The 27,008-nt window shown below is 43.2% G+C and overlaps 1 protein-coding gene across 3 annotated transcripts in view; it reads right to left on the bottom strand.

Moving 5' to 3' along the window:
• Positions 1-441: 441 nt before the first annotated feature.
• The window catches only part of LOC112267134 (roundabout homolog 2), a 65,060-nt gene continuing 38,493 nt past the window's right edge, over positions 442-27,008 (bottom strand). For 2 of the 3 annotated variants that reach the window (XM_024445246.2, XM_024445247.2), the window contains exons 3-26: positions 23,303-23,460; positions 22,783-22,903; positions 22,541-22,679; positions 18,864-18,991; positions 16,945-17,069; positions 15,635-15,806; positions 15,204-15,409; positions 13,670-13,751; positions 13,220-13,394; positions 8,753-8,919; positions 8,380-8,501; positions 8,029-8,245; positions 7,629-7,747; positions 6,745-6,928; positions 6,259-6,477; positions 5,888-5,930; positions 5,487-5,629; positions 4,840-5,262; positions 4,482-4,620; positions 3,203-3,600; positions 2,705-2,821; positions 2,145-2,324; positions 1,693-1,832; positions 442-1,145 (exon numbers count right to left, since the gene is read on the bottom strand). In XM_024445246.2, coding sequence (XP_024301014.2) covers positions 1,134-1,145; positions 1,693-1,832; positions 2,145-2,324; positions 2,705-2,821; positions 3,203-3,600; positions 4,482-4,620; positions 4,840-5,262; positions 5,487-5,629; positions 5,888-5,930; positions 6,259-6,477; positions 6,745-6,928; positions 7,629-7,747; positions 8,029-8,245; positions 8,380-8,501; positions 8,753-8,919; positions 13,220-13,394; positions 13,670-13,751; positions 15,204-15,409; positions 15,635-15,806; positions 16,945-17,069; positions 18,864-18,991; positions 22,541-22,679; positions 22,783-22,903; positions 23,303-23,460 — 3,929 coding nt within the window. In that variant the 3' untranslated portion in view covers positions 442-1,133. The remainder of the gene's footprint in view (positions 1,146-1,692; positions 1,833-2,144; positions 2,325-2,704; positions 2,822-3,202; positions 3,601-4,481; positions 4,621-4,839; positions 5,263-5,486; positions 5,630-5,887; positions 5,931-6,258; positions 6,478-6,744; positions 6,929-7,628; positions 7,748-8,028; positions 8,246-8,379; positions 8,502-8,752; positions 8,920-13,219; positions 13,395-13,669; positions 13,752-15,203; positions 15,410-15,634; positions 15,807-16,944; positions 17,070-18,863; positions 18,992-22,540; positions 22,680-22,782; positions 22,904-23,302; positions 23,461-27,008) is intronic. The other variant, XM_024445248.2, reaches the window with a different exon arrangement.

Genomic DNA, 27,008 nt, shown 5'->3' with positions numbered 1-27,008 from the left:
GAACAGCTCACATGCTCCTCATTTCTCAGAAACAGCTCATTGCTCCCAACCTCATCCACCACGCTCCCAGCCAGTCAGTTGATTTAACACACCTCACATATCCTGTCCAATATTCCACACAAAATAAACACCTCTCCCTCCTCTGGCTACCTTTTAACTGTAGAATATCCCTGCCTGATCCAGTTCTCTACTGTATTTTGTGTTGTCCCCCTCACCACCTTACTGTTAACTACTTTCTACTGTCTGGTAGAAAACCCAATCTGAAATCTGTCTGGGTTTAGCAGTTAACAATTACATCAAAGTCAGTGCACAGTGACACAATACAAAGAACCCAGGGAAAAGGGTACTTTTTTCTTGTAAATATGAATCAATATTGCAGGTTTTTAGGATAGGATTACCTACACTAGATCGATTCCAGGAAACAGTCTAGAGAAACATGTCTTTAGAGTAACAAATATTTTATTGGTATTTTTTAACAAATCATTCCACTGATGACAGAACATAACAATTGGTGTTTAACAAGGGTATAGGTTCACACATTTTCAGCATCACAACCTAAAATGACAAGGCTATTTCATCTGCTGTTGAAAAGATCGATATGCCGGTTTAGAAGAAGCAGGAGGTTGACTCCACAATGACAGCGCGCGCGCGAGAGAGAAAGAGAAACTGTCAACACACTCACAGAACCTCACAGATGCCCAACTATCAGGTCTTGTTAACAGAGTTTCTGCCTCATATCATTTCATTACACAAACATCACCATGGTAAACAATAAACATAAGGTACATTCAAACATCCGATGTATAATATCTATAGTCATTTTAAGACTTTCTTTCCCTTTTCTTAAAATACAATATATTATCTTTATTCCAGGTCATGTTTAAAAAAAGTTGCAAAGATGTTTATATACAGAGGCAGGACAAAAAATCACATACAAATTATGAATAAATAAAAAACGAAAATATGAACTAATATTGAAAAAGCAGGTGGCAGGCCTAAATGCTTTCACTTTTGTCTTCCGCTCTTCTTTGACACCATGGCAACAGGCTGGATTTCAGCAAAAATGGAAGCAGCAAAAGAACCTTTTAAAAAACACATGGCGGAGAACTTCACATCGCATAATCTGCTTCCAGCTACATGAGGTTCTGAAAGTAAACAAACACACAACACAATCATCCCATGGGACTGGTGCCAAAAACAAATCCTGACACTGTAATTTAGCCAAGGTTTAGCCACACAAATATGAGTTTTGCATTTATGTTGAGCTCTCATAAATCTACTGACCCCCCATATTTGCCGACATCTATGCCATTGTCAAAACATTAGTTTGACATGTCCATAATCTACCCCGTGCAACATACTATAGATGGAAACACTGCAGTCTTGATTTGGAATTAATATTGTTTGTATTAAACAGGTTGGATAAACCATACCAGATTCGTAGAGAAATTAAAGCAGCGGAGAGCCAGGTGTGTCTTGGGACACTGGGTCTCTTGTCTCTCTGTGCCACACCAATCAACACTTATGAAGACCCAAACTTGTCTTGGATTATCACCAAATCCTTGCCTTACATTAACCCACTACAGTACTAGACTTTAGGAGGACAACAACACTGATAACAACTATAGGACTAAGATCATGTCTCTACTGAGCCAGACCAGGTAGTCCTGCTGTCCTTCATACTGGACTCACCTCGTCCCTCCTCCGGACAGCTCCAGGCCCTCTCTGTCCTGTTGAAGCCCGCGAGGACGCCCCTCCACCAAGGGAACCGTAGTCTGACATCTGGCCCCGGGGCAAAAAGCTGGATGGGCAGTACGGGATTACACCCTCATCTGCAGATGACAATATGCAATCACTCAAAAGTGCAGCTGGAATGATATGGGTCAGATTCTAAGTGCTGAACCAGACTAGACCTTCCACCATCTCTGTCCACCTGAGTAGAGGGGATTGCTGCTAGATATGTGTGCTTAAACCAATGCATTATTTTAAGTCCACAGAGGATTTGTATGCGTATGAATGTAGACGGAGCATTACTAGACCTCAATCACAATATGTGTCTGTGGTTGTGGCTTTTATAATACTGTACTGTATGTGTATTTGCATATTTGTATTCATTTGCATTAATTAGATGGTTTGATGCATACCCCGTGAGCCCCACATGGCAGGCCCTCTCTTATGGGGTGAGGAGTAGTCTTCTCTCCTCTGCAGAGCCGGCGAGTTGTCCGCCGACGGTGTCCGGCTGCAGCCCAGCACATCAGCCAGGAGCTGCAGGGGGTCGTCTGCTGCAGGGGGTGGGGCCGGCGGAGGGGGCAGGTCTGCACAGACTGATTGACAGCTCATGATGAAAAAAACTGCCTTCATTTGACCTAACAGGTTGCCTCTTTTAAGCACTGCAGTCTATCTATTCACAGTTGGATGTACACTATAGGACTTTAACCATACGCAAGACCACCTGTTAAATTACCAAAATGTAAATACACTGTACTGTAAGGATGTGGCTTGAATCCCAAGGTGGGAATGTTACTCATGTGCATTTAAATACCAAGAAGTTAGAGCCAGTAAGAGACATTTCGAAATTCTTGCAAATAATAAGCTGGGGTAACTTGTTATTCCAAAAGCTGTGTGTGTTGCCTTGTATAAAAGCCTCTCCAAAGAGAAGACATGAAGATAACATAAATGTAGCCCACTGTCCAATATGTCTTACCTGCTTGGTCATGCAGCTCTCGTCGGTGCTGGCCCTCCCTGAGGACTTTCTTCTTGCTCCTAGTTCTATGCCCCTGAGTAGCGTGGGTGGACTCAGCCAGGAAAGGAGGAGATTGTCCTGACAGAAAAGAACAGTGATGTCATCATCAAGTAGACATTCAGAGGGAAGCGCCATCTTCATATGGAAATACATGGTGTTAACGTAACATGACAACATTGAATAATTCAGGATAAGTATGCAGTTATGCATTAGCCTGGTAGCAGATATGTGTGGGCTTTAGCCAACTCCTCTTGTCCAGTTCATTATCATGCCAAACACAGACTGTATGCATGGCATGGCAATACATGACAAAGTACATGGCTAAGGCACATACAGTTCTGTGACCAGGCTGGTCATTTTCAAGAGGCTAGCTACACATATAAATAATTATCCTATGCATTAGAACTATGAGAGGGGAACAGGTTTGTAAAGACAGGGGGACAGGTGTATACAACTAACCTCCTCCCCCACTCCTCTCTGAAATATAGCTCTCCCCCATGGAGGTGTCTCCCCATTGGTTGGTGTGGTATGGCCCGCTGACATCATATGGCCCGCTGGCATCATCCTTATTGGCAAACAGGTTGTGGTTGGAATGGGAGACATGGGAACTGGGCCCGTAGCAGGCCAGCAGGTCAAAGTGCTGCAGCGGGGGGCTGTCGTTGGGGTTGAGGGGGTGTGTCTCCTCCTGAGGGGAGGGGGGAAGTATGGCTGTGGACCGCAGGCTGGAGGTGGAGCCCTGGGTCAGCTCCTCTCTTCTGGAGGAGGGCAGGCTGGGTAACTCATCCCTGGAGCCTTCCATCAGGTAGGTCCTGGCTGGCAGCGGGGGACACCAGTCCTCCTCATCCTCATCTGAGCTACTGGGAGCAGGAGGAAGAGGAGAAAAGACCCCTGGTTTAACAACTAAGAGGACCTGGCACATTGAGTGAAAAACATTGTCAGTAAGACCCCAGTATAAATCAAGGGGTCCATCTTACACAATGCTTGTACATCAAGAAAAGTCTTCGAGGCACATTATCAGCCATATCCAGAGACAGTAACAGTAGTTGACAGAGTTACATTTTAAAAGAGGAACCAGCAGCATTGGGTTACAAAACACAAGAGTGACTTCAAATGATTTATGTTGCCGTGACAACGTCAGAGGACATCAGAGCAGATTTAATAGAGGACATGTTATTGAAACAGGAAAGTGCTAATCCACACTGTCAGACGGTGGCTAATGTCATTACAAAAGACGATGTACAGTCAGAGCAGCTAGGTCCCCCCAGTTATGGCCACGATCTCATCTGTCACAGTCAGTTAGAGGACACTCTACACTCCCCCTGATGCAGCCACAATAAGAGTCTCTCCTGAGCCTCCAGACAAGAATGTTTTTAACTCCAACTTTAACCATAGTAAACATCATTAGAGTTTACAATCTGGTTAGAATCGGAGGACAGGTTCTGGCCCTAACATCACAAACTCTTGCTATATAGTTCAGGTGAACTATCAGGTCAAATAGAGTGCAAGCCATATAAATTCAAACTAAACATAGCCGTCAAATGAGGGCGTCAGAGAATAGATAAAAAGGAAAAATCACAATGAGTTATGGAGAAAAGGTTCAATATGTAACAACTTCAGCACTCTTGGCTTTCCTTCCCTCTACTGACATTTCCCTCCATACACCGTTAGTTCCCTCATCTGTACTTAACAAGCTATCCCATGGGAGAGTGTCTACAGGGGATATGGCGCTAGGTGTTACCTGTTCCTCCCCTCATCCCTGTCTCTCTTTGTGTAACTCCGTTCTTTATTAGCAGGCAGTGGTAGAGATAGCACATCTTCCCAGTTGAGTGGTGCAGGCTTGGATGGAGGACACGTGGACCTCTGCTTCACCAGCTTGGCTACAGTAGAGAGACAGCAGACAACCCACACACTTATTTAAATCAAGCTGAAGAGAAGATTAGAAATTAGCTCTGTTAAACATATGTATGTACGATACGTTTGTGTACAGCATACAAACACCCACATCAACTATGTAACAGAGTTAGCTATATCCTCACTAACGAACATTCCATGAGCACTTAACTACAGTACATGAGAAGTGTAATAGCTGCCTGTACCATTGCTTGTCCTGGCGTACTGCAGCTTGGCGTACTCTCTAGACTGGACAGTCAACTGGTCCAGGTCCTGCTCCAGACCGAAGAGGCCAGAGTTGGAGAGGACGGGGGTAATGGCATAGGGGTCAGGGCCCTGGGAGTAGGGGGTGTTGGAGTCCTGGGTGTAGGGGGTGTTGGAGCCCTGGGTGTAGGGGGTGTTGGAGCCCTGGGTGTAGGGGGTGTTGGAGCCCTGGGTGTAGGGGGTGTTGGAGCCCTGGGTGTAGGGGGTGTTGGAGCCCTGGGTGTAGGGGGTGTTGGAGTATTTGTTGTAGTAGGCTAAACCCTGCAGGTCCTCAGCAGCAGCTGTATTGATGGTGCTGTAGATGGGACTGTCTGTGGACACTGAGCTGTACTTCTCAGACTGGCTCAGGTAATTGGAGATGCCAACTGCGGGACAGAAATAGAAAGTAAATAAAAAATGTAAAGTGGAACCCATTTCCTTGAATGAACCACTTCATCTTCCCTCTGCAATTTCCTGGTCAATCACAAAAGCTCAAATAGGTTCCATCATTTGAGCAGCAATGGTGGCTTATTACTATTAATTTTGCCTCTGTTCAAACTACTGCATTTCATCCCAACCTAAGTTGCAAGAAGTGACTGTGGGCTCTCACCATTGTAGTATCTGTCTGTAGAGTCCAGTTTGCCAGAGCAACAGTTGACTGAGTCTTTTCCATTGTGGGCAAGGCCAGGGGCTGGCCAGGAGTCTGCTAGCCATGGGTAGTTCCCCATGTTGGAATCCAGCATCCCTGGTCTACTGTAGGTAGATGGAGAGAACTAAAAGGTCAGATATTACTGTAAGTCTATGCTGTTTGTAATAAAAAGAGTCCACTCATTCCTTTACTTAGATGTGTGTGTGTTGGGTATATGTTAGATATTACTACACTGTCGGAGTTAGAAACACAAGCATTTCGCTACACTCGCAATAACATCTGCTAAACACTTGTATGTTACCAATAAAATTTGATTTGATTCTTGTTTACATTGAAAATCTGAGTAAAACCAAGATCTCTACCTTCCGTTACTGAGACCAGATCCTTCACTGTGAGCAAATCCAACTGCAGGAAAAACAACAAAAGCAATGGTTGCAATTAAAAACACATCTTACTCAAAGCAGTGGAGGCTGCTGAGGGGAATGGCATCAAACACATTGCAGCCATGCTGCTGAGTTTGACCTAGATACACTAAAAGGCATAGATCACAGCAACACTAGGATTCTGAACCCACAGATTACAACAAGTCACATTTTAAGACACTCAGATACCCAGACTTGGCAAACGTGATGGTGACAGGATTGGAACAGATTAGTGGTGTAATGCTAATGGTATTGTTTGTATGCTATGTGAATACAATGTTGGGGTTGAGGTTAAGGATGTTACAGTATACCTGCAGGTGTGTAGGCAAATGAGGTGGTGTAGTGTCCCAGCTCTTTCCTCCTGCGGTGGCGACAGTATAGCCAACCACTGAACCCCATGAGCACCAGCCATGAGGCCACACCCAACCCAGCGATGAACGCTGGTTGGCTGACCACTCCCGTGATCTGCTCTGATAGACTGAGGCTGTTGTCTTTCTGCAGAGGGTCTGAAGGCATGTCCAGTGACAGGGCTGAATGATAGAGAGTCCAGGTTATCAGTCCGGCAAATTCATTTCCAATATGGCTTCCTGAATAAACAGACAACTAACTTACCCCATTGGTTTCTAGCAAGTAGTGTTGATATACTGTATACCAGTAACAAACAATTCAAAAACCTCAAGCCTCATCTTTAGTAATCTACCATATTGACTGAGGACCAGGGTATTAATTGGCTATTAATGTTGGCTATTAATGTTGCATCTAAGGAAGGGTCTCTTCTAGTGGTAAAGCTGACTCACCAAGGACCAGGTCTATAGGTGGGCTATGTTCACCCACTCCCAAGTTGGTGACTGCAGCCACCATCACACTGTACTGGAGGTCTGGCAGCAGCCCAGTCAGTAGGATGGACAACCCCGCTCCATCAACTGTCCTGTTGATATGGCTCTCTGTCTTCAACTCAGTGTCACTCCCCAGGCACCAGACCTGGCAGACAGAGAAACAAGCTTGATACTGAGTGGTGGAGAGACAGAAACTCTGGGAGGAACAGAAATGGGACAGAAACTCTGTAGGGACAGAAATGAAACAGAAACTCTGGAGGGACAGAAATGGGACAGAAACTCCAGAGGGACAGAAACGACAGACAACATTTAATAACACTAGAAACATCAAGTCGATCATGTTGCCAAGAGGAAAACTGAACCAGAAGTGGAGATATTTTGTTGCTAGCCGGCACGACATGGGAATACGATAGGCTTTAAAACGCCTTCCCAGAAAAGTCTGAGAAAAAAATGTTTATTTTTGTTGACTGCAAAGCAAACCAAGATTAGATCCAATCGACAAGATGAGGACAAGTGATTTAAATCTGAGGACTAAATTAGTTAAATTGTGTTTTTGTATCCTACAGAAGTGTTGCTGTTAACTGATACTAAGCAATGTTTAATTAAAACCACTAGCACAGCATTTCTGTTCAGTACAGCATGTTTTTGGCAACAAGGATAAAACCGACTGCTTAAAATCAGCACATTGATGATTCAAACAAGTAATACATGTTCTCTTTCCCACGACCAGCTGTAGTGACTAATTAACTGCCCACTTTTCACTAAATTAACATCAGACAGTAGTCTAGAGTAGCACTTTCCTCCAACCAGGTACTGCTTCAACATTCTCCACTCTGTAATCTTACCTTGTACTCCAGGACTGTACCACTCTGAACATCAGCGGGGGGAGGTTCCCAGGAGACACTGATGCTAGAGCTGTTGCTGAGCTGGACCACCGACACAGCCTGCGGGGGGGCACTTAACACTGGAAGGATGTGAACATGGATAACTGTCGGTTAATGAGACCCAGGAAATCAAAGAGACTTTGGTCAATAAAATACATGTTCCTATACGCATGTGCTGTGGTGTCCTACAGTAACACATCACAGCATTGAGTCATTTTAGAAGCAAACAAATCTTTATAAATTCTAAGGGAAAGTCTGAGGAAAATGTATTCTTACTGCCCTTGCAGCAACAATAAAATGTAGTGAACTGCTGTATGCCTACGGACTTCACAGAGAAGGAACATCCTGCTGCGTGTCTTACCCTCCTCAGGGGTGCGTAGCTGCACCAGGGGGCTGTCCAGTCCCTGCAGCTCGTTGAAGTAGGGGCGGACCTTCACCTCGTACTCTGTGTCCGTGTGCAGGTCTGATAGGACAGTGGTGAGCTCAGGCCCCACTTTCACATTCTGGACTAACCAGGCGCTGCCAGTGGAGCGGTACAGCAGCCTGAATCCCTGCACGTACTGAGACTGACGTGCCACCTGACCAATGACAGAACACAGGGGGAGGGACATAGAGGTGGTTAATTATATATTTCCCGAGATATTATAAAGTATGGAGCACAGTACAAAGTTGCATATTGTTTCTCCAGGTTATGACACTCAGTTTTACTCACAGTCCAGGAGACCTGGGCACTGCTGGGTGATAGGACCACAGGCTTCTGCAGGTAGAGAGACACCTCCCCTAGTTCTCTCTGCACCTGTCTGCGGTCTACCCCCTGCTCTGTAGGACTCCCATCTACAACACCACAAGATAACTGCACTCAGAACAGCCTGATGTCATACCACACTGCACTGAGAACAGCCTGATTTCATACCACACTGCACTGAGAAAAGCTTGATGTCATACCACACTGTACTGAAAACATCCTAATGTCATAACACACTGCACTCAGAACAGCCTAACAGCACAGAACACTTTACTATGAAAAAGTCCAAGTGATTGAGTGATTATACACATATTATATGCTGTTCTGTGTCCATACTGACCCTGTGTCCTGATGGGTTCAGAGATTGGGCTGGGGTCACTCAGACCGTAGGAGTTCACTGCTCGGACGATGAACAGGTAGACAGTGTTTGGGTACAGGCCGATGACGGTGTGCTTCTCCTGTTTCACGTGGTCAGCTACCGTCTGCCACACACTGCCAACGGATTGGCTGGAAAATAACATTAATCAATTACAGGTTGAATTCTGGGAGGATTGTCTGGCCTTGTCCTTATCCTGATATGATAAATAACGCAACAATGAGTGTGGTTTGACAATTTGGGTCCTCTAGCATTGATGAATGTTGGGTAAATTAATGCTATTATCGTCTCAGTTCAGTGAGGACCTATAGTACATATTACCTAGTCTATGGTATGATTTGTCCAGTCAATTACCCAGTGAGTGATAACCAACCAGTCAAAACGCGTTAGCATGCTCCATTTCGGCTGGCACCTAGCCGGGAACCAACTGAGTGTGCTCGCAAACTCCCTTAAAAGAACTTCACTTGAAAAACAAGAAAAAGCGTCAATAGTAATGTTTGACCATTTTTAGATGCCGTAGCCAGTAAACACTTCCTCAAAATACTCTGAATTAATCTAAAATAACTCCCAAAATCTGTCATTAATTTTTACGTTTTTGTGGAGGATTTCTTAGTTGCGTAATTTACTACTAAGATGTTTGTTGTAGTCTTTCTCAATTAAAAAATGTGCATGAAAGCGAGTCGTCTCTGGTTGAATGACAAAAAATAAGAATCCCTACTTTTGACCAATCACTGAAGAAGGGATGAAAACTTCTGCTCCGAAAAAAAAGTGTGCCCGAACAGGCGAAAATACCTTTCTAAAGTAAAAAACGAACAAAAACACATCACAAAATGTTGTCATAATATATGCACAAATTCTTCCGAACTGTCTTGCCTGGAAAGCATGTGGACGCCTTAAGGAAGTAGCACTAGAACTCTGACCTGCTCCTTAAAACTTCTTAGGGCTGCAATCCCGTTAACGGGATCCATATGACAACAGCCAGTGAAAGTGCAGGGCGCCAAATTCAAAACAACAGAAATCTCATAATTCAAATTTCTCAAACATACATGTATCTTATACTGTTTTAAAGGTAATCTTGTTGTTAAACCCACCACAGTGTCCAATTTTTCAAATAGGCTTTACAGCGAAGCACCACAAACGATTATGTTAGGTTACCACCAACTCACAGAAAAACACAGCCATTTTTCCAGCAAAAGAGAGGAGTCATAAAAAGCAGAAATAGAGATAAAATTAATCACTAACCTTTGATGATCTTCATCAGATGACACTCATAGGACTTCATGTTACACAATACATGTATGTTTTGTTTGATAAAAGTTCATATCTATATAAAAAAATCTCAGTATATATTGGCGCGTTACGGTCACTAGTTCCAAAAACCTCCGGTGATATTGCAGAGAGCCACATAATTTTACAGAAATACTCATTATAAATGTCGATGAAAATACAATTGTTAGACATGGAAATATAGATATACCTCTCCTTAACCTTTTTGGGATAGGGGGCAGCATTTTCACTTTTGGATGAATAACGTGCCCAGAGTGAACTGCCTCCTACTCTGTCCCAGATGCTAATATATGCATATTATTATTAGTATTAGATAGAAAACACTCTGAAGTTTCTAAAACTGTTTGAATGATGTCTGTGAGTATAACAGAACTCATATGGCAGGCGAAAACCTGAGAAAATCCAACTAGGAAGTGGGACATCTGAGATTTGTAGTTTTTCAAAGCTTGGCCTACCGAATACACATTGAGATATGGATGAGGTTGCACTTCCTACGGCTTCCACTAGATGTTGTTACGGATACAGGTATTCCGTGTGTGTATCCTGTGTGTGTGTGTGTGTGTGTGTATTTCTTTTCTCTCCTTCTCCCCTCCTCACAGGTGGCAATCATCATTCCCCAATCAGTCATCAATCAGTCGCTAATCAGAAGACACACCTCCTCCTGTTTCCATTACCCAATCACATCCCCTTTCCCTTGGTTTAAAAACCCATTCAGTTGTTTCCTCTGAAGCTCAATCTCTCTGTCAATCTCGCTGTCATACAATCTCTCGGTAGTTCTCTTGTTTGTTTTAGCACCTCCAGATCACTTTGTCCCCACCTGTGAGTATTGTTTGTTATGGTGTTTGATGGTGGAAAATGGGGAACCAAGACAAGTTGCCCATGGGCATACACTACCCGTAGGACTACTTTGTCTAAGAACACTAGGTAGAACTGGGCGGACCACCCACTGTATTTTTGGTTAGTTAGTTAGCTGTATAGTAGTAGGCTAGTCTAGCTTAGGGGTGTTTTTGGATATTTGTTTCTTTCCTTGGGTCCAGCTCAGCCCCTTTTCCTGCTCCCCCTTTACCGTGTGTTTTCAAATAAACCCTGAGTGTTTGACGGTAATTAAGTTGTCTGTGGTTTTTCGTTCGCACTTGTACTTTGTCACAATTATAATTTGCATGAGTTATGTTATGGGTCTCGTTACCATCCCCCCCCTAGACTGCTGGGCCAAAAAGGGATTCGTAACAGATGTCAACCGTCTTTTGAAACTTGAATGAGGATTCTACTATAAAGAAGGGGCTCATGAGACCTCTGAGTCAGTGGTCTGGCAGAGAGCCTTGGTCTCATGACGAGCGCTCCCGACAGAGTTACCTCGTGTTTCAGTGCTTTTTCTGAAGACAAAGGAATTCTCCGGTTGTGTAATATGATGTCCTATGAGTGTCATCTGATGAAGATCAAAGATTAGTGATCCATTTAAACTATATTTCTTTTTGTGACTCCTATCTTTGGCTGGAAAAATGGCTTTTTTTCAACTTGGCGGTGATCTAACATAATCATATGTTGTGCTTTAGCTGTAAAGCATTTTTGAAAATTGGACACGATGTGTAGATTAACAAGATGTTTATCTTTCATTTGCTGTATTGGACTTGTTAATGTGTGAAAGTTACATATTTAAAAAAATATATATATATTTTGTGCGCTGCCTTTTCAGCGGAATGTTGTCGAGTAGAAAGGTTAATGCAACCGCTGTGTCAGATTTTTAAAAAACTTTACGGAAAACCATGCAATAACGGCGCTAAGAAAATTTAAAAAATGATCCACCATAGAGTCAACAAATCAGAAATCGCATTATAAATATTCCCTTACCTTTTGACCTTCAACAGAATGCACTCCGAGGAATCCTAGTTCCACAAATGTTTGATTTCTTCGATAATGTCCATTATTTATGTCCAAGTAGATACTTTTGTTAGAAGCCTCATTCAAGTTTCTGAAGACACTTGACATCTAGTGGAAGCCTTAGGAAGTGCAACAACCAATATCCCACTGTGTATTCAATAGGAGCTGGGTTGAAAATCGACCAACCTCAGATTTCCCACTTCCTGTTTGGATTTCTTCTCAGGTTTTTGCCTGCCATATGAGTTCTGTTATACTCAGACATCATTCAAACAGTTTTTAGAAACTTCAGTGTTTTCTATCCAATAATAATATGCCTATATTAGCAACTGGGACTGAGGAGCAGGCTGTTTACTCTGGGCACCTTTCATCCAAGCTATTCAATACTGCCCCTGCAGCCATAAGAAGTTAACTACAGTAGGTGTCAGATAAGGGGCGGCAGGTAAGGAGCGGCAGGCGTTGGACTAGTAACCGAAAGTTTGCAAGATCGAACCCCCGAGCAGACAAGGTAAATAAAACGTTCTGCAGTTAACCCACTGTTCCCGTCATTGAATATAAGAATTTGTTCATAGGTAAAAATAAGACCTGAGTAACAATCTGCCCTCTGCTATCCTCCAACCATCCCTCTTCTTCCATTAAGCCCTGTTCTCTAGCCCTAGGAGGGTTAGTGGAGGAATAATAGGAGACGTCCCCATCCAGCAGCTAGCTCTATTTAAAGACTGTGCTCTGTTAGCTACTTTCCTCAAACTTCATCTAACAGCTACCCATGGGAATGTCTTGTCTCAAACTGTGCTGTCAGTCTCAGTGCCAGGCAGCTTATTGGCCTGTATGTGTGTCTGGCTCTGCCTGCCCAGAGCCTCTGCCCTCTCTGCCTCTGTGATAAGAGCTCTCTGGCTAGTCTCTCCTTCCATAGCCCCAGGTCGGTGCCGTCCAGGACCACAGGGAAAATTATGCTTTTTTTCTTCATGCAACTGATTCTATGTTCTCTGCTCCAGAATGCTTTATGATTTGATTTAATCTGCCATGGCTCGTTTTCCTATAACATCATTATTTCCTGCCACTGTTGCACATGCATGTTAAACCAAATGGAGAATCCCTGTATGTGAATACAAATCAAGGACACAACTGATATAGCAACAGACCTAGAAAGACCCCAGTACCCAGCATTGAAATAGAAATCCCCTATTTATATAGTACCCTGCAGAGCCATGTATTAAGAGAGGTGGGACAATGCGGTTTCTAAATATGTCTCTGCATGTCATACCGTACCTGAAGGCCTCGATGATGTAGGAGGTGACAGCGGCCCCACCCTCGTGGGGGTTGGACTGCCAGGTGAGGGTGACTGTATTCCTGGTCACATCCGTCACCACAGGCTTCTGGGGTGGCCCTGGCAGCTGGATGGACTCTGACACCCGGGGAACTGATGACCCAGGGGCTCCGTCCTCTGGGACACAAACAGGGATATGCCATTAGATAACATGAGACACAGTGGTTGTGTGTGATAATGGTAACTTGGAATACCGGGATATAGTCTGAGTTTGACTGTTTATTTTTCAATTCTATTTATCTACACATAGTAGTGATGAATACTGTAGCTAAAGCAGGAAAGTAGGTTTCCATAAAGTATAATGTACATTTACTGTATCATTTGAAACCAATGGGGTTTGTATGGTTTTGTGAGGTGCCAAGGTGAGTGTGTGTGTGTGTGTGTGTGTTTACCTCTTATGGTGAGTGTCCCGCTCCAGCTCGACTCGCCCGTGGCGCTGGACACCACACAAGTGTACATTCCCGAATCCTTATCCTAGCAACAGAAAGGTGCATTTTAGCTCCCTTTCATGAGGAGAGGGGACCCAAAACATTGGAACCACAGTGCTTTAGATACTTTCTGTGTTTGTTAATCCGAGTGGAGCAAATCTCAGCGGATCTCCTCTTTTTACTTATTAATTGCTTCCTTGTTCACTGCTTTGCCGCCGTCCTGAGCCTCACTTTTAGAAGTGTAAAGTTAAAATATTTTATGAAATGCCACTTTGCCACAAAGCAGACATCACTCAGCCACAGTAGTAGAAGGAGTCATATGTGCTGAACACTCCTGAGAGAACAGCAGTCGAAATGTGATTCATCTCCCCATGTGCATGGTCAACCTCACAGGTGTCTAACTCATTCCACGGAGGGCCGAGTGTCTACCGGTTTCGCTCCTCCCTTGTACTTGATTAATGAATGAAGCTCACTTATTAGTAAGTCACTCCACTTACCTGACTGTCTAGGTCTAAATTGAAAGGAAAAAACAGCTGACACTAGGCCCTCCATGGAATGAGTTTGACACCCCTGGTCTACCTGCTCTCCCTTTCCACAGTACTGTATTATATACATTATATATATGCAGTGAACAAAGAAGCAATATGTTCTCCACTGTCCTAATGGTGTTACTAACACTGGGCTGGCAGAGTGCCAGTCTACTGTAACCAACATAAATTCATGTTTGATCATTCACCACAGCATCAACCTCTGGTTTATGGATTGGTAGTATGTGGACAGATTAACTCTGAGTTTAACCACTGCTGAAATATTGAAGACTAGGAGGGGGCATCGCTAGGCTAAATATTTTTAGCCCCTCTTTCTCCCGCTACATCTCGTCCTCTCCATTCCCCTCCCTCCCTCTCTCTCTCCATGCCAAGCTAATGCATCTCTTCTGTTCCATTGAGCGCAGTGACATGGCAGATTTCCCCTGCCTCAATGATGCATTGGACCTTGTGTTAATGCTCCAAGTTTGCTGAGCACCACTGCTGAGAGAGAGAGTTGTGCCAGAGATGTAATTAAAGGCTTTGAAATCGTTAATCATGCGTGACCACAGTCAATTAGCACAAACCAGGCTGCTCTCCCCGCTCCGCACGCTCACCTCCAGGTGAGGCCACAGCACAAAAGGGCCATGGACTGCTCTTTCATCAAAGCAGAACACATTTACATTTACAAACAAGCCCCTTCATTAACATTACAATTACACACTGCATAGGCAGGTAATCGCGCCAGAGAGGTCGGTTTGAAATTCAGTTTCACCTTGATTTCAGAGTGGTACAGAGTGGCACTTATAATGGAGGAGAACATAACATTTGTTGGTTGCCCTCTGGTTTTGGAAAATGTAACAATGATGGATGGCAGGCATTTCTGTACAGCCGTGCGATACTAATTTATTAATGAGGATCAAAAGACAACCAGATCACAGCCATATTTTTATTCCATGACATCATACACGTACCTCAACATTAGTGATCTGCAGTGTCCCGTTCTCCATCAGGGTCATGCGGGGGTCACCCCCCACAATCCTCTCCCCGTCCTTTTCCCACATGATCCTTAGTGAGGGTCCACCAATCGCATGACACTGCAACTGGGCAATGGACCCCAGACCCAACGTCTGATTGGCTGGGCCTTGACGAATGATTGGTGGAACACGTTCTGAAGGACCTATGGGTGAGAGGGAAGAACAGACAGGATATTATGTCAGTGGGTCCTGTCACACACACTAATGTCCACTTTATTTGACAGTGTTTATGTAGAGCTGTCGAAGGCTATCTTCCCATCCATATACAGGTATGTGTGTTGTAATATCAATATTTTTCCTGGGCTCTTCTCCCAGTACCATATGCCCTTCCTCGTCCCAAAGTAACCCCCTCCATCCCTCAAACTCACCCCCTTCCACCTCCAGCAGGGCTTTGGTCAGGACACTTCCTGCTACACTGATGGCCTGGCAGATATAATACCCAGAATCCTCCAGGTGCACGTCGGTGATGGACAGCTCACCACTCATGGAAACAGAGTAGCGACCGGACTGGGAGAGGGGCTGGCCAGGAAACAACAGCATCTACACACACACACACACACAGAAAAACTTGCATCTTAGCTAGTGATGAATCAGAGAGATGGTGTATCCAGTCATTATATGGCCATCACTTTTCCAACACAATACAGAATAGCAGGAGAACTACAGAATTTTGGTTTGGTCTGTTGGCTTGATGTGAGCTGACAGATGCTTTACACACGGCCAGAGTGATGAGAGGGGGAGATGGGCATGAATAGGGGGAAGGGACAGCCTTCCATTTCATTCCTCTAAGAGGCTTAGACTGAGTGAGAGGACCAGGGCTATAAGGTCACAAGATAATCCCAAAAGTACAGCAAACCGCTTCACAAACAGGGGACCAGGCACATCAACTATCAAATAGACTGGAACACATTTAAACTTATTCAGAGAGCCTCATGCCATCTTCCCCCTGCCTGGCGGATCTGAGGGTTAACTCCTCTATGTTCTCTACTAGAACCATCTAGACTAAGTGATCTTGATTGTTCCCCCGCTGTTATCAGAATGTTATCATTAGGTATTTATAGTAAGTTATAATGATAGAAGGTTTTAAACAGTGTTTCTGTGCCTATTTCCCAAGGAGGCAGCTCCTCTCCCAGATGATGTAGCTCATCTGAGTCACTCCCCTCATCTACCCTTCCTCCCCCTCTCTTCATCTGTCTGCAGGTAACAGTGACTTCCTCGCCAACGCATTTCCTGTGATTCCTTCCAACACCTATTGGTTGTTGCCTCTCACAGCCAAATACAAACGAGCTCCCTCCCTCATTTCACCTCGGCCAACGTCTCTTTAAGAGCATGGGCAATCAAAAAAAATGTGTGAAAAGCATTGTTAAATCGAACAATTCCCTGGCTTGTTTCAAGCTGAGAGAAATCAAATGAGTGCCCACCAAACAAACATGGTGAGAAAACTATTTGTATGCTGCTGATCAAAATAAGGCTAAAACAAATCAAAACCCTACTTAAATGTGACATAACATCATTACTTTGTTGATCAGTTTAAAGTGCCATTTATCTATGACAATGTATGTTGTAGTTTCTGCAGTACATAGTTGGAATTTTATTAGTCATTTTTAAAAATGTTTTATTTCGGAAGTCTTTCTTGACCATTCACTTCCTGTTTGTCAGGAAGTGTCATCATTTTTACCTGGCTTCCTTCTTTCTTCCAGAAGATGGCAGGTGAGGGGTTTCCTCTGGTGCCACAGCGGAAGGTGACACTGCAACCCTGAGCGGAGATCTGGTCCTGGGGTTTAATGGTGATCTGTGGGGGCACTGGAGAGTAGAGCAGAGACACTCGGTTAGAAGATTCAGATTTTAGGCTTTAAATTATAGCGTTTAAATTCACAGTTTTCTCCTGCCTCCTCTGCATAATCAATATCTACTATGTAATTCCAGAACAGTATTTATTCAACATTTAGCATATAGAACTACCCTTTTTACTCCATGATTTAACGGCTGTCTTTAACTCTCTTTAACCCTCTGCCAGTTGATATGGTTTCCCTTTCTGATTAATCTGCCTTCTCATTTTCACATTATCGAGTGAAGACATTGATGCCCATCTTTTATACTGAGACGAGTCATAATCTAATTCCAATCTTAAACTATTGTGATGGTATTTGTGGGTTTACTTTGGAGTGATATCATTGGAAATGAACTGGCAGTCAGGTTGTGTTGTGGCCACAGCTTGCTTCTGATCCCACCACATCCTGTCTTCCTATAGACTTCGACTGCACAATGACAGCATTGACTCCAATTCCATAGATTCTGAGCTCTCCTGCTGTTTGCTCTCCTCAGCAGGCTTCTTCCCTGTCTTCATACACACAACACACACACACGGGATCAGGCTAAATCCTCAAGGGAACTGAGTCATCTGTGTCGTGTCTTGATTTTCACTCTGAGGGAGAACACAGCAGATCTTCCCACATCAGAGATGGAGCACGCACACACAGCCACAGAGAGAGACTGACTTCACTACACTAACATCACTAACCAGCCAGCAGGGGGGATGTAACTATGACAGGGAACCGTGTAGAGAAACCATGTTACTAAACATTAATGTGGTTTATGTTCACTTCAAATAGAGTCATGATCAGAGTGATCATGTATTGGCAGTTCTGTTACCTTTTAATATTTCGTTTTTTTTTTTTTTTTTACAATATAAATGAATAGTGGTATTTTTCCATTGGAATAATTTTGCATTCAGCAATCATGGGTTTCTGTGGTAACAAACAAAGTGAATGTCTGAACTTTGTGACCTCATATCTCAACACACTTCTTTAATAAGAGTACAGCAGATGTGTTTGTTTGATACCAAGCCTTAATCTGGCACACATTAAGTCACTGTGTCAGAGTACAGGCTTACTTACTACACTGCCTGAGTGCTGCAACAGGCCAGTAGACTAGAATCCTGACCATGCAGTAAGTCATGTTTACAGGCTCTTTTAAACCATTAGGTGCTGATGATACTGAATGCATTAAATATTATAACCCCCCTAGCTTTAAAAATGTATTTGAAAAAAATCTACAAAGTCAGAATGGTGTGGGGGAAATACAACGGAATGAGATGGCTGACTACAGTAAAATGTAAACATGACATCTACTACATAGTCAATGAAACACAGAACAGAAGGAAGGGAAGGCATTGTTTGAAGAGGTAGGGTTTAGATTTCATCAGGACTGACAAAAGCAATGGAGGATGAAGTCTACCCTGCTGCCCACTCAGCCAACACACACACACACACACACTTCTTATTAATAGTGGTCCTGCTTTTTGGCAGTGTGTTAAACTGCACCATCTCCCAAACAGCTGTCAGAGGGAGTAATCCATACGGTTTAGCATAAGCTTCTGTCAGTGGAGTTGAAGAGAAGAAAGCCCACCACAAATACATTGATATGACAACACGTATTCCAACACACACGGATGGATGGGCAGAGCTCTGACAACTCTAAATGACCACTGTCAAATGAAGTGGACATAAGTGTGTGACCGTACTGTACAGTATGAGAAGGGTGAGAACACATATCAGTGTGTGTGATTGAGTGAGAGAGAGAATCTTTGTTTCTTACCATGAACCTCTAGCGTGGCTGAAGCCTCTGTCTTGCCCACGCTGTTCTCAGACATACAGGTGTAAGTTCCCCCGTCCTCTCCTCTCACCCTAGTCAGACGTAGGCTGTTGTCACTGTGGATCTCAAACCTGGAACAGAGACACACAGAGTCAAAAAGCTTTTCACAAATTTAACCATCGAGACAGAAAGACCAGGCCCATGTCAGAATACCCATACTTCTGTTCCAAATAGTAGGAATTTTAGGTATGCGAAAATAGAATGTTTTATAGTATGTGAAATTTCGAGACTCAAGTAAGCTTTAGAATGCCAGGACGTTATACTCATTTTGGGTTTTCATCTAGTAGAATTCAATGCACACTTTTAAAGAAGAGAATCGTCATTCCAGACTCACGTTTATAATCAGTTAATAATGAGATAAGGAACGCACTGTACTCAAATGAACGAATGGAGGGAATCATCGCAATTGTGCATTAGACGACACATTCTCATTAGGATGAGCCCAGTAAGATGATATTTGTTGCTTACTGCATTTGTATGTTCTAAATGGTATGTAGTACGATTAGTACACAGTATGTAGTTTTAGTAAGTAGTAGGCAAGACAGATTTTGGAGACGGACCAGGTGTGAGAAGCACTGCCTTGAACTATGTAAAAGTGACCTTGAATGTACCTGACCCTCTGACCCATCAAAATGTAACTGTATGAAGTAATCTGAAACTGTAGATAAAAAAAAAACAATTAAATACAGAAAGGATGAGTCAACCCTATAACTTAGGGTTGACTCAGAGAGAGATTTACAAGTCAACTGTATTAGGGTCAAATAGCCAATCAGAATGGGCAGAGTGAGTCACTTCCGCCACCATGAGACCACCTTAGAGTAATTAAAGTATTTTTATTTTCTTACCCACCCACCGCCCCTCCCCATAGTTACAGCATAATCATAATAATATAAATATTTATATTTTGTCCCCCAGATGATCTTTCAACTGCATAGTCAAGTCGTAGCGTCACATGTTAACTAACGCATCCTCACTGGCCTTCAATTCATGCATTTGTATTGGCTGAGGGAAGGGAAGGCATGAATAAATGAGTAATTACTGTAGCTGTGCTTTCTTGGTCACATACTTTAATCCCATATGTATCCCTGGTGAATGAGCTTCCCTAATTCTGTCAGTCTGTCTGTACCTCCAGCACTGCATCAATCAATATGTCATATACTTTAAACCCATATGCATCCCCAGGGCCATGCACAGACCTTTCAGAGGACATGTGCTCAAAATGACCCACCGCTTAAAAAAACATTACTTTTATAATTCATATCTTGAAATTATACCGAATGCCTCTGTAGCAAAAAAATAAGCATAGCCCTATTTATTTCTGCAACACACTTGCTCATCACAAATTGTATGCAAGCTAGTTACAGTGTTTCCTAAACACATGATTTACATTGTCCCTCTCCAAAAATCCACCAAGGATTGTGCTTTGTCGACCAGACAGTCTTCCCGCCGAAACTCGATTTGATTTCTCTAACACGTCCTAAAAGTGAATACTGGGACATATTTCTAATATAAGAATGTGGGGAATGGTCAGTGGTGATCTCAGGAATAATCATGTCATATGGGTTGTTATTTTGTAATGACGTTAAAAAGGTTTTCAAGGAAATACTGTAACTTGAAAAGTATACACACTACAGGTATGAAGTCTCCATCCTTAACGTTCTATATGAAATATGGAACATTATTTTTTTGTCAAGATAGGAATGTGATTTTAGGAGCCATAGGATAATCTCTCCCCTATAAACTGTGCATGGTAGGTAGCTACGCCCAGAGTGAGGTCAAAGAGCGTGTCAGCCTGACGGGGCCATCCCTTTCGGCCAGAGTGCATAAAATAATTGGTGGAGAAATTAACATTAGACCAGAAATGCATGGAGCGGTAGCTACACATTTGAAATGGTTGGAACATTGAACCTCAGCACGAGGTGGAGAAAATAAACTCACCTCCAGACCAGAGAGGCATGTAGAGCTGCAGCTCACGTCCAGAGTGGTTTGAACCTTGAATATCAACACGGCGAAGAGGCGAGAAGCTCACCTTCCAGACAATCACTGGTACGGCTAATTAGCTGTTCAACGTCAAATATCTAGAAAAGTGCATTTAAGTGGGACCACCCTACTACTCTTCTCAAATCACCATATTCTACTACTCTCATCACCAATGGGAACCGTCGACATGGCTGGCTAGCCACCTTCCAAAGGGCATCTTCCAGAGTGAACAACAGTAGAAGACGGGAAAGGGAAGACCACTTTCGGACAATCAGAGCCATACAAGCGTGCCGCTGAAAGGCCAGTGAATACATTCATGATTTCTTACTTCAAATGATTGGAGGTTTGTGTGCAAAGTATATGAGTACTGTGAGAAAAGTTTCAAAAATGTAACAACGATAAGTGTCTCTTTCTTCTTCTCTCTCTCTCTCCTTGTTGTTGTGTAAAAAGCCACCATATTGTGTCAGTCCACTAGGGACCTTTACCTCATGCATTAAGTGGGTATGTTTATTCTGTGTTATTATTTAGTTAGCTAGTAAATAAATAATTAAACCAATTTTTATAGTAAGTAAGGCTGGGTTTTTTGCAGATGCATGAGGTTACGACTGTTCAGTATGATGATATGATAAGAGGTTATGATTTAATACATTGACTGTTTTATGGATGTGATAGGTAAAGACCTTTAGAGTTAATTCGTGAGATGGTAACTCTTTAAACAACCGCTCACATGATGCCCCAAACTCCTAATGAGTGCATTGTTACATGATTAATTTAAGTCAGGTAACAATTAAACATAGTTAGTTGATTCGATAAATAACAGTCATCAGATTAATGAAAGTAAAGTCACGACAACATTGAAAAAGAGGATGGGCTATCAATTGATCATTGATATTGATGATTGATGGAAATCTGCTAGTGACCTAGAGTGATTTCTTTTACTGATTATGATTTATATTCAAAGCTCATATCAAATAATAAGAATAACTTAATTATATAATATTAATAATCTTCTAACTCATGATATATGGCTGGCTGTCAGTTGCTTGTGTTGATATTTTAGTATATGGTGGTTAGCTAGAGTCTGGACTGCCTGTGTTGCTGCTGCCCTGACATACATGTGCAACTCCCGACTGAAGAACAGGTGGAGTTGGGTCAGAGGGTCGTGGATGCAGCCTCTCCTCTCTACATCTTTCTGCCTCTCTCTGCTATGTGTATCAGCCAACCGGAGCGAATATTATTGATGGAGGCAAAATCAAGTGTTATCAAGTGTTAATCAAATGTTGAAATTTAAACTAGGGGGGTGGCAAACTTGATGACGCCACAACGAATTGTGGGTAGTGGGCTCCGAACAACAATGACACAATATTTATACAACAAATACATTTTGCGGAAGATTATCCCACCACCAAAAAGGGCACTTCGGAGACTGGAAGAGGAAAAGGGCATGAGCTCTGCACAGGTATCTGTGTACATGCCTGTGCATTCCTGGTGAATGGGCTTTCCTCATTCTGTCAGTCTGTACCTCCAGCACTCCATCAATCAATGTGTCACTGAGTGTTTTGTCTATCTCTTCAGATGTCAATCAATCAATCAGTTTATTTTTTATTAGTGAGTGGACCTGTCCGTCAATGTGTCCTCACCTCCCGCGGGGGAGCTCCCCCTCCTCTCGACGCCAGCGTATCGTGGGGGCGGGGTCTCCATGTACCTCACACAGGAAATCAACGGTTTCTTCCTCCATCACCACCTGGTTCACCGGCCTCCGTATCAGCACAGGACGCTCTACATAGAGAGACCCAGAGTTACACACCTGAAGACAGCGTAATGCACACACACACACACACACAAGCACACGCACACATGCACACAGGTGTGAGAGACTCACCATACACCACCAACTCAGCAGGGTCACTGTCCCTCTCTCCCACCATGTTGGTGCCCACACACACATACATGCCAGCATCACTCTTCCTGGTGTAGGAGATCATCAGCTTGCCCCCACGCATCTGAAAAACAAGACAGTGATGACAGGTCATCATATCACTCCATGTATTAGCCTTTGGGCTTTTCAGAGGAGAGGCAGTACTTCCACCATCTGACATCAGCACTTCAAATGGATGTATAATTTATGATTCCACCTTCATCAGCATGTATCATTAAGGATTCCACCATCATCAGCATGCATCATTAATTATATTAATGGCCTTTGAGACAGTTTGGGTTGACTTGGGATTTAACTGCCCTGAGCTCAGTGAGGTTTGGTTGGAACTTGAGTGGGTTGGAACTCTAGTGTATGCAAACTCTAGAGGGTTTTACTTCTAACTCTAATGAGCTTGATGCTGAAACTAGGGGTCATAGTTCAGGGGTCATACAGTGCCGTGAAAAACTGTATAGGTGAGACTCACAGAGATGCGGTCATCCTTGCTGCTGACGCGGGCATTGTTCCTCTTCCAGGAGACGGTGGGCTCAGGGTGACCGCGGGGGGGAACACACTCCAGGACCGCTGGCTCACCGGCTGCGACCACCACATCACTGGGGGCCTGGCGGAAGTCATCCCTCAGGACTGGGAAGAGGAGAGCATAGACATGGTTTAGTCTATCTATTCATATTACTGTACATTTATTTGACCTGGTAGGTAAACACATTTGGAAAAATACAGAGGCAGATTGTTTTTATCTATTAATTTAGTACCTTTATACGTCCATTAAAATAACATCAAATTGATCAGAAATACAGTGTAGACATTGTTAATATTGTAAATGACTATTGTAGCTGGAAACGGCTGATTTTTAATGGAATATCTACATAGGCGTACAGAGGCCCATTATCAGCAACCAATCACTCCTGTGTTCCAATGGCACGTTGCGTTAGCTAATCCAAGTTTATCACTTTAAAAGGCTAATTGATCATTAGAAAACCCTTTTGAAATTATGTTAGCACAGCTGAAAAGTGTTGTTCTGATTAAAGAAGCCAGTTTGCGCTGTTCTGTGAAGTAGTACACAGTGTTGTATGAGATCTTCAGTTTCTTGGCAATTTCTCACATGGAATAGCCTTCATTTTTCAGAGCAAGAATATACTGATGAGTTTCAGAAGATAGTTCTTAGTTTCTGGCCATTTTGAGCCTGTAATCAAACCCACAAATGTTGATGCTCCAGATACTCAACAAGTCTAAAGAAGGCCAGTTGTATTGCTTCTTTAATCAGAACAACAGCTTTCAGGACAAAAAAATGTGCTTTTCTTTCAAAAACAAGGACATTTCTAAGTGACCCTAAACTTTTGAATGGTAGTGTATGTTATTGAGAATATGTTGTCTTTCAAATGCAAACTATATGAGATATATACATCAGAATTGGAGTACACATCCATCTCCAATGCGGTATTCGGTCAATGTCATCACAAGAGTAATCTCAAATATTGTCCTTGTAATCAATTTGAGCATATTTTATACGTAGAGTTTCTGTTTGAAGGTTAGACGAGAGGAAAACAAGCTGATTGGGTGAAAGCAGTACATTGTGTTTTGTGCTTGTACATGACTGTTCAAATCCCTGGCAACTTCCTTGTTGTGCAGTGTTTTGATGTTTCCTGTGCCGCATCCTAGTCTGCAGTCTCTACTGTCAGAGTGGATGAATAATGCACATCTCTCAGTCCAACACAGAGTAAACAAATACAAACACATTAATAATTTAACCTGTCAGAGAGAAAAATGGCATCACACATTAATGCAATGCTTCTGCCTCACACTGGAAACTATGCTAACTCACATCTCCACACTACAAATCTGACAGTGACACAACGACGACAGAACTAAAAAAGGGGACATGATCTTTATGTCACTGTCACACAGTGAGTTTAGCAGCCTTTTCTCTGCAAAGGAAGACCGGATGAGAGGCTTGACTTGGCAGCAACCTTTGTCATTAAATCCCAGCAATGATTGACAGAGGAAAGAAACTGTATGTGCTCTGATGCCTGGCCGAGGCCTCAAGAAACCTGTGCAGCACTACTATTCCAGTGTTGAAAATGCACACACACAATCTGAGGGTCTGCAGGTGACCCTTCCTATGTACCCTTTCCTCCTTGACCAACACACACTACTCCAGAATAACATATCTTCTTATACCTTTATAAATATCTTAGGTTGGCATTTTACAAAGTAAACAATCAGACCAAGACCATCTACCTGCCTGTCAAATTATCCATCTGTTAGCACGGTAATGCATCAACACCCAATCAAATAAATTAGGACTGCAAATATGCTGTGAATTAGACCAATCTCAAACATCAGTTAATCTATACTAAACACATTAGTGAACTCATCACCTGTCTGTCAACTGGACGTCTCTCCAGCTAAACCACACTACCCCCATCACTTATCCCCTGATGTGTTTGACAGATCCCTCATCAACACTGCAGCTACCTGTGTCTTTTAAAATGGCATTTATATTCACAACTACAGTGACTGACTGACTACCATCTCATTTAGTTTATCACAGCCATCTAGAGCATAGAGACTTTCTCTCCTCTATCTTGAGTTGTAAAGGCTGCAATTATCTTGGGAAACGTGTTGCTATGAATATTCCAATCTCTGAGAAGCAGACAAATGGTGGCTGAGCCGTCGCTGAGCCGGCTGCGTTTCAGATCCGCTGTCATGATTGAAGTGGTCATCTGTCGATCTGTCTGCTCAACCTCCCCCCTCTCGCCAGCCCCCCAATATGAGACAATCTGTCTCACACTCTCTGGCTGCCTGAAGTCGCTGCCTGTTCAAATGCAGCAGTATCTCTACTTTTGATCATTTGGAGGCATTTTTTCTGTATTATAATGAAGCACATTTAATTCCTCAGCTGAGACTGGACTTGTCATTGACGTGACATTTAAACTTTTAGAAAAGTCGATTTCTGTTTCCTATTTGTTTCAAAAGTAAAGGCTTGTTCAGAACATTAAAAAGCTTGTCAGAATTCCTCATCACATCCAACTGGAGTTTTTTCTGTCTCAGATTGTAATATATCCACCTCATCTGAATCTAAGATACACAAGGCCTATCAGCTCATCCAAATAGTAGCAGTTGCACCCCTACAGTCTGGGGTGAGTTAAGTACATAGGCAGGGGGGCGGTTTAAGGGAACATTTACAGGCACGCGCTGCCTGAACATCTGTCCCTTCAGGGGTATAACGGAACCCCCTGAGCTCCCGTCCCACCCGCCCCCAAAACCCAACAAAAGGAGACGCCAACACAATTAAAGAACCCCCTTTAGACAATTGATGGATGAGCTATTACCTGACAAAGCACACACCCTTCCCCTCCCAACAGTCTGTTCAGTAGTCCCCACTCAGCTGGCTGCTTGTTTGAAAAGCTTCAGAGAGCTGAGGGCTAATTGAAAGTGGTGAATTCTTTTTAGAGATCCGTCTGTAAAGGGCCGGTGTGGAGACAAGACCAGGAGCACAGACACCATCACTACCCAGCCATGTCGAGGGAACTGAAGAGAAGACATGGTTATAGATCCAATGAGCTAATCCACACACACAAACACTTCTCCACTCTCATCCACACATTCAACCATAGAAGTCCCAGAATGTGGGCCATTTGAGGGCTTGAAACAAGTGTCAGAGAGCAGAAAGTAGCCTCAGATAATTTCCCCCCAACTCTGTGCAGTGCGAGCAGCCAAGAGCAACTCTTTGAAGCTGTTGGAAGTTAATACGATCCCTCCTGCACCCAGGCTTTAAAGGCTGACATGCTAAAAGTCGTTTCACAGAATTCACACACTGTTATATTTTTATGAAATGATGATGGCACCACAGGAACCTCTGATATTCTCACACAGACAGATGGCCAGGGGACTTCCTGAAGTAACGTCCAAAGCACAGTCTTTGTACCAGACGTGACTCACACTGTGATTCCCAATGGTGGTGAGTAAGTACCAGGACATCCTGAATCTGAACTATCCCAACCTCACCTTACTGTGACAGGAGTGGAGAAGAGGGCACCTAAGGTCCTGGCCTGGGGATAAATAAAGCCCATATTCATCTACCTCCTGCAATTTCTTTAGCTCAGCTTAAACAATGTTGTTAAATGACTAACCATTATGCTCTATGGTTACTACCGTAATAATTGTTACAT

Source organism: Oncorhynchus tshawytscha, linkage group LG14, assembly GCF_018296145.1.
Source record: "Oncorhynchus tshawytscha isolate Ot180627B linkage group LG14, Otsh_v2.0, whole genome shotgun sequence".
Classification (NCBI taxonomy): domain Eukaryota; kingdom Metazoa; phylum Chordata; class Actinopteri; order Salmoniformes; family Salmonidae; genus Oncorhynchus; species Oncorhynchus tshawytscha.
The sequence above is the reverse complement of the archived record's forward strand: the minus strand, read 5'-3'. Positions and strand labels throughout refer to the sequence as shown.